Genomic DNA, 7,815 nt, shown 5'->3' on the forward strand with positions numbered 1-7,815 from the left:
AAGAAGAAGAAGAAGAAGAAGAAGAAGAAGAAGAAGAAGAAGAAGAAGAAGAAGAAGAAGAAGAAGAAGAAGAAGAAGAAGAAGAAGAAGAAGAAGAGTAAAATGTCTGGATTATATAGGGAAGGTCCCCTGGGAAGGGCGGCCCCGTCCCTGAGCTGCAAAGTTCAGGTTGGGGACAGAGTACGCCAGGTAGGGACTGAGAGATGTTGGGAGAACCTGGTGGCCAGGTCTGTTTTGGCTTGTAGAATATGCACGTCGGTCCCTGTCCTTGGTCCACCGAACAGCCAAGGGGGGCACTCAGTGTGCCTCCTGGGAAGCAGAGCAGATGTCGAGCAGTTAGCCACGGAAACGAACACTTATCACACACTCTGTGTCAAAGATGGAGGCAGACTCAAGAAAGGATCCCAAAGGCAGACGGACAGGAGCCCGGGCAGCTGAAGTTAGCGGATGAGTTCGTGCTTTGATCCCGACCTCTTCGGCCAACGTGGCCTCCCACTTGGTGAGAAGAAAGAATGAATTTCTAGTCAACAGACACACATTCCAGCAGTGTTCCCCATCTAAGGATTGAGATAAGGACTCAGAGAGATGGCTCAGTGGTTAAGAGCACTGGCTGCTCGTCCAGAGGTCCTGAGTTCAGTTCTCAGAACCTACATGGTAGCTCACAACTTGTAAATCCAGTTCCAGGCCATCCAGTGCTGCCTTCTGACCATTTTGGATACCTGCACACATACGATACACATATATACACACAGAAAAGCCCTCGTGTGTGTGTGTGTGTGTGTGCGCGTGTGCGTGTGTGTGTGTGTGTGTGTGTGTGTGTGTGTAAGAGTGAGAGAACATATACCCCTCCTGTATCCATAGTGTAGGAGAAAAGACAGCGCAGTCCAGTAAGCGTGACCTTCTCAAGTTTGCCTGTGGTCCCTCTACCCAGCCTCAGTGTGTGATCTCCCCACGCAGGTACTATAAGCTAGCTGTCACGCTCATTTTCATCATCCTGCCCACATTGGTACCCTGGTACTTGTGGGGTGAGACTTTTCGACATAGCTTATGCGTCGCGAATTTCCTGCGGTATGCTGTGCTTCTAAACTTCACTTGGCTGGTGAACAGTGCGGCCCACCTCTACGGATACCGGCCCTATGACAAGGGCATTGGCGCCCGAGAGAATCCCCTCGTTTCAATGGCATCTTTTGGTAAGCCCTCAGCTTGCATCAAGACTGCATGAGGCAGGCTGTTGATTGGGCACTAAGGCTAAGTCAGAGCAGCCAGATTAGAATCTGTTTTTATGATTGTGTTGGATCATAGGTTTCCACCAGAAGAGGGCTGATTTGTTGATCTTAATTCCCCAAACCAACGCCAAATGTGACCAAGTTCTTTTTAATTCTCCTTTCCCAGTTGCTTCTGAGTTAGGTTGCATCTTACTAAGGGCAGGAGATGCAGAATAGATCAGTAAAGTTGATGAAAAGGCCAGGAAAGCATAGTGCGTTATGTATGTAAGCCTGCTGCATATGGGGGGGGGGGTGACGTTTGACTAGTTCAGTAAACCTCAACTGTGCCACACCACTGTAACTTCCTGGATCTTTCTCCAGCTTTTAGGTCCTTGCCACCATTACACACACTCTTAATTTGACTGTGTTTGAAAAAAAAAAAAACAACAAAAAAACAAAACCCAAAAGGAAACAACAACAAAAAACCCAACCCCCACCACCTATGCTGTAAAATTTGGAGATTTTCATAGAGATGGAGTAACATAGGCAGATGTGTGTCCTGAACCAGTAAGCAGAGTCTATACAATGAGTCCTTAGGAGCTTGAAGTGGCTGCCAACCTCTGGCTTCATCACCGATGTTACTCTACTCCCTACATCTGTTCTTCTAGCCCCGTCACCTTATCCTTGACTGCCAAAGCTTTTTATTTCATTTAATTACCTGTCCCATAGTCATATGCTTACGTTGTTTGACAAAGATTATCATTCTCCTTTGGTTTCCTGAGCGATCTCTTCCTGTCCTAGCCGTTACCCATACAGCCGAATCTCCCTTTTCTCTCCTCTCCCTCCTGCCACCCCTTTGTGTGTGTGTGTGTGTGTGTGTGTGTGTGTGTGTGTGTGAAAGAGAGAGAGAGAAAAGGGGAAGGGGAGGAGGGTGGGAGGAGGGAAGGAAAGGAAGGAGGGAGAGGGAGGGAGGGAGGGAGAGAGAGAGAGAGAGAGAGAGAGAGAGAGAGAGAGAGAGAGAGAGAGAGAGAGAGAGAGAATATGAATAGATTCTGTTTTAAATATCACACAAGAGCCAGTGAGGTCTGGTTCGGTCTCACTCAGAGCCTCCCTGTGGAAACGTGTGGGAGTTATCAGCCCTGTGTCACTGCCCTTGGCCAAGGCACACACAACGCAGAGGACAGAGGGTGTGTATCCCTTGGGAAGTCTTGGCGGGAGTCATTTGGTTAGAAGGGATCCCTTTTCTGTTTTTGTTTTCTATAGAATGCCCATTATCTCAGGGGGGTGGGGTGGGTGGGTGCGGTATTTTGGTGGGTTTTTTTGTTTTTTGTTTTTTTGGCCAGGGTCTCACATGGTAGCTCTGGTTGGCCTTGGACTCCCTGTGTAGACCAGGTTGGCCTCAAACTTTCAGAGACCCACCTGCCTCTGACTCCTAATGCTGGGATATAAGGCATGTGTTGCTATGTTCTGCTTTGGGAGATATTTTTTTAAATAGATTGATTTATTTTTATGTGCATGTGTGTTTTTGTTTGTGTGCATATCTGTATACCATTTGCGTGGGTGCCTGTAGAATCTAGAAGTGGGTGCTGAATCCCCTGGACCTGGAGTTAGCGATGGTTTTGAGTGACCATGTGAATGCCAAGAACTGTAACCACACCCTCTGAGAGAACAGTCAGTGCTCTAAACTGCTGGGCATCTCTCCAGAACTTGGGCGTATTTTTTTTTTTTAATTTAAAAATGTTTTGATTGGTATTATTAATTACATATAATCATGGTGACATTTTCACGCATGTGCATGATTTCAATCATTCTTGCCCCTCTCACTTCTGCTCCCCTTCTTTAAACCAGCCCTCCTTTCCTATCTTTCTGTGTGCCTGAGACTGGGATGGCTCACAGAAGCACAGGCTGAAAGATGATTATTCTCTGAAGCATGGACACTGGTCAGTGGGCCGGCCCCTGATGGTGTCTATCTCTCCTCTATTAACCATTCACTGTGTATACATCCTCAAGGAAGGGATGGCACCCCAAGAGCCCTTCCTTCTTGCCATGACTGGTGCTGTTCAGCTTGTGCATTTAATCACAGCTGCTGAGATTTCAAGATCACCAAAGCCATGCTGTGCCCGGAAGTCAGCATTACATAATGCTTCCCCTCCCCTCCTCCGCTTTCTCTGGCTCTTAATGTTCTTCCCGCTCTTCTGACTTTCTCTAGGGTGTTTTATCTTCAGGGATCAATGGCTTTTCTTGTTCACTGTCTTTACCTCAGTCTGGACAGGGTCAGTATTTTTTGAAATCAGTTCAGAAGGAAGAGCCATGCCGCCAACAGGAAAACTGCAAACCGGTTACAGAGAGTATGGGAATGCCGATTTCTGTTCTCCTTTATCCTGCAAGATGCTCATCCTGAGAGTCACAGAGTCTCAAGTATTAGAGGGATGTCTGAGTACTTTCAGAGTGCCTCTCCCACCCCAAGGTCAAAGCTCAGAGAATTAGCAGCCAGAGCAGTCTCCAGGGAGTCGGGATTGGCTAAGGAAATGCCTGTCATTGGCCTGGACTACTTCCTGTAAAATTTGGTGGCTGTGTCAGGTGTAGGGAATCCCAGCACTCGGGAGGCAGGAAGGCAGAGTGAGTTTGAGGACAGCCTGGTCTACAGAGCAAGTTCTAGGACAGGCAGGACACAGAGAATCCTTATCTCAAAAAAAGAAAACAAACAACAAAAATTGGTGGCTGTTATGTGCCCAGTTGAAACCTCCTCCTTATAGAGAGCAGCAGTTCATGGGGACAGTGTGGTTTACTCCATCTAAGAAAAGTAGCTACACAGCTGGGCGTGGTGGCCCACGCCTTTAATCCCAGCACTCGGGAGGCAGAGGCAGGCAGATTTTTGAGTTCGAGGCCAGCCTAGTCTACAAAGTGAGTTCCAGGACAGCCAGAGCTATACAAAGAAACCCTGTTTCGAAAAAAAAAAAAGAAAAGAAAAGAAAAGAAAAGAAAAAGAAAAAGAAAAGAAAAGAGAAGAGAAGAAAAGAAAAAGAAAAAGAAAAGAAAAGAAAAGAAAAGAAAAGAAAAGAAAAATAGCTACAGTTCTGACCCCCATCCTCTGCCCTTCCCTGACTGCAGGCACCTAGGCACAGACCCTGTGGGGCTTAGAGCCCTCTTTCCTGATATTTTCCATCATAAAATATGTTCCCACAGACCCAGATTCTCTCCCATCCTTTTATCTTACAATAGAAACTTCTTCTGACAAAGGCTCTCAGACACTCATGTGTGAGCAGACCCTGCCACTGGTTTCCTGAGATGCCTCTAGGGCATTTATTTGCATTAGAATACAAGCCTGGGGGTTCATCTATTCACCCCAACAATGGGATTCTTCAAGGTATGAGGTACACAACAGCTAAGAAGTGTGCTAAGAAAGGAAGCAGCAATCACTGAGCCCCCTAACTGCTCTCCTTGCTTCTGTTGCAGGCGAGGGCTTCCACAACTACCACCACGCCTTCCCCTACGACTACTCTGTCAGTGAGTACCGCTGGCACATCAACTTCACCACGTTCTTCATCGACTGCATGGCTGCCCTGGGCCTGGCTTATGACAGGAAGAAAGTATCTAAGGCCGTTGTCTTAGCCCGGATTAAGAGAACTGGAGATGGGAGTCACAAGAGTAGCTGAGTGTGGGGTCATCTGGGTCTCTGTTCCATAAACCAATGGGGCCAACATTTAATTTTCTGTTAACTACTGAATAATGCTACCAAAGCCCACTTTTTTTTGGGGGGGGGTACATAGTCTGTCTGTCTGTATCTCTGTGTCTGTGTTTGTCTCTCTGTATCTCTGTCTCTGTCTCTCTCTAGGCTATACTATAGACCAGGCTGGCATCGAACTCACAGAGATCTTTCTGCCTCTGCCTCCCAAGTGTTGGGATTAAAGGGGTGTATCACCATGCCCAGCTCTGCAAAGTCTTGTCAAATGTTCAAGGCAACTCTCCTTTATGACTCCTCTGCCCTCTAACCCCATCGCCATCCTTCATTCCTACTGTGCTTGTCTTTCTTTTCTCCTTCTCTAAGAATCAGCCAGTAAATGCTTGGTCCACCTCCCAAAGGCTTCACAGCCTTTCTGGTGTCTCAAAGTAAGGACCTTCATCACGGGGCAGTTCTCTGCCTAGGTATTTGTCCAAAGCTATCCATACAATGAAACCTTTTGGAAATGTCTTATTAACTGCCATTAGTTCATGCTTTTCTGAAGAAAAACGGAAAACTAACATCTGTTGTCATAGGAGTGTTAAAGCTGGTGACTCCTCAGGTGGGAGCACATGCAGAGTGTGACTCAGAAGCAGGGGAGCATCAGAGTAGGAAGTGATGCAGTAGGAAGTACTCGACAAAATAAGACCTCCCACAGATGGAGCCCAGATGCCCGAGCAGGAAATGGCTGTTGAATGTGGCCATGCTAGAACACAATAGAATGGCCCTGCAACTCAGTCTGGTTCAGGCCAAGGAGAAGTAAAGGAAAAACAATTCAGTTAGTAGGAAAAGAGATTTCTGCTGAGACAGGGTTTTCGTTTGTTTGTTTGTCTGTTGTTTTTTCTGTATCGACAAGGAGCAGCCGGGTGTGGTGGTGCACGCCTTTAATCCCAGCACTAGGGAGGCAGAGGCAGGTGGATTTCTGAGTTCGAGGCCAGCCTGGTCTACAGAATGAGTTCCAGGACAGACAGGGCTATACAGAGAAACCCTGTCTCGAAAAAACAAAACAAACAAAACAAAACAAACAAAAAAGACGAGGAGCATTGTTATGCCACAGAACAAGAAGTCTTCGGATGAGATGTGTCTGGCTTGGTAAAACAGAAAACTCTTAGATTCCACAAGCTACACATCTAACCAGTTTTACACTTCTCTTCTGCCTACCTTGCATTGTCAATGTTATTTATGTTCTGCTCTCATAGTGACTGGGTAACTATAGCAACCCCAAACATCCCAACTGGAAGGATTGTAGGCAAAGTTGGGTCAAACCTAAAAAAAAAAAAAAGACAATTGTTTAGAGCAGGGAGGTGTTTCACTGAGTGTCATCCTCTGAGAAGGTTCCAGAAGCAATAGAACAGAGGATTATGTGGGTTTCCTGTAACTTCCACCTCTGACAAGAGAGGGAAGTCTGATGGACAGTATTGGTAGTCACTTCAGTAGAAACAACTTTGGAGAGAGAGAGAGAGAGAGAGAGAGAGAGAGAGAGAGAGAGAGAGAGAGAGAGAGCTGAGAATACATTGCCAGGGGCTCCAGAAGTTACTGAGTTACTAAGTATCAGAATGAAACGAGTTTGAGGCTAGCAGACCTGTCTATTCATTAGCCTAAATGTCTCCTTGGATTTGAGGAGTAATTAGTTTTTTCTGTTTTGTGCCTCTCTGGGATTCTTGCTCTATGACTGTCCAGCCTATACTTACGCCCGAAGAAAGATACCTATCTCTTAACTTCCCAATTCTTGATGTTCCCATCATTTTCTTTTCTCCTATAGGTCTATTTGTTCCCTGAGCTTTCTCCTTTCCCTCAACAGGCAGTCTCTGTATACCTTCAGGGTGGTCCTTCTCCTCCAGATATGATGCTCGGGGGCGTCAGGGCGTAGACTTTCAATGTCTCTAGCAAGTAAAGTTGTTGGACACTTTCCTGTCGCTTCTATTTCTACTCTTCCTAGTCCTTTGTGTAACTCTGTCACAGGAATGACTTCAGAAGAGTTCAGCAAACCTTCCAGAAACACCTCTGGCTCAGAAGGGCTTTCTAGCTCAAATCCCAAGCAACACAAAATGTTTACACTGTGCCAGGGAGCCACCACTGAGTAAGAGAGTTTGTTATCCGTCCTCTGTGTGGATCAGAGCGGAGAGAGAACATGGGAGCGTGGCCAGTGCCTCCCATCTATCCGCATGCACCAGAGCTCCCAGATGATAGTGGAAAGAGAAGTCATTGGGAGGAGTCTCGTACATGGTGAGACCCCCCCCCCACTCACCTCAAGCAGACCCCACCCTCACTCCACCCCACCCCCCAAAATACCCTATGGACAACAAGCACAGTTTTCTCTTCTTCCCCTTCATGTTGTTTCCCTAGATCTGATCCTTGCATGTCCCTATATAAGTCTAGATGGATATTTATGGCCCAAGCATGTATTTCAGATCCATATAGGAGAGTGGTGTTTCAATTCGGAACACTGGCTTTGAGATTCTAAAGCTCAATTCAAATGACATGTTAATGAGAAACTCAGATCTAACTGTGTGACTCTGATAGTTATTCCCTTGTGAGTTCCCTGGCAACACACTAAGGTCCCATGCCCCTTTCTTACACACAGTGGCTGTGACCTGCCTTCCCAGAGTTCACACAGAGCCCTGCACAGAGTCCCACTATACCTGAGATCCTGCTGATGTGCCTGGCAATCAAAGGAGCCTGGCTGGGGAGTTATCAGTGCAGCGAGTTACAGGAGGTTTTTTTGAGGGTTTCAATTTGGAAACTTGCTTAGAGTTGTTTTTTATTAAGATGGATGATGGAAATAATTTGAATATATTCTTTCTTCTTCTTCTTCTTCTTCTTCTTCTTCTTCTTCTTCTTCTTCTTCTTCTTCTTCTTCTTCTTCTTCTTCTTCTTCTTCTTCTTCTT

At 46.3% G+C, this 7,815-nt stretch overlaps 1 protein-coding gene across 1 annotated transcript in view; it reads left to right on the forward strand.

The window, feature by feature from the left end:
- LOC110334618 (acyl-CoA desaturase 4) overlaps window positions 1-4,935 on the forward strand; it is a 12,078-nt gene extending 7,143 nt beyond the window's left edge. The window contains exons 4-5 of the mRNA XM_021216427.2: window positions 932-1,190; window positions 4,662-4,935. Coding sequence (XP_021072086.1) covers window positions 932-1,190; window positions 4,662-4,861 — 459 coding nt within the window. The 3' untranslated portion in view covers window positions 4,862-4,935. The remainder of the gene's footprint in view (window positions 1-931; window positions 1,191-4,661) is intronic.
- Window positions 4,936-7,815: the final 2,880 nt, after the last annotated feature.

Source organism: Mus pahari, chromosome 1 (assembly GCF_900095145.1).
Source record: "Mus pahari chromosome 1, PAHARI_EIJ_v1.1, whole genome shotgun sequence".
Classification (NCBI taxonomy): Eukaryota; Metazoa; Chordata; class Mammalia; order Rodentia; family Muridae; genus Mus; species Mus pahari.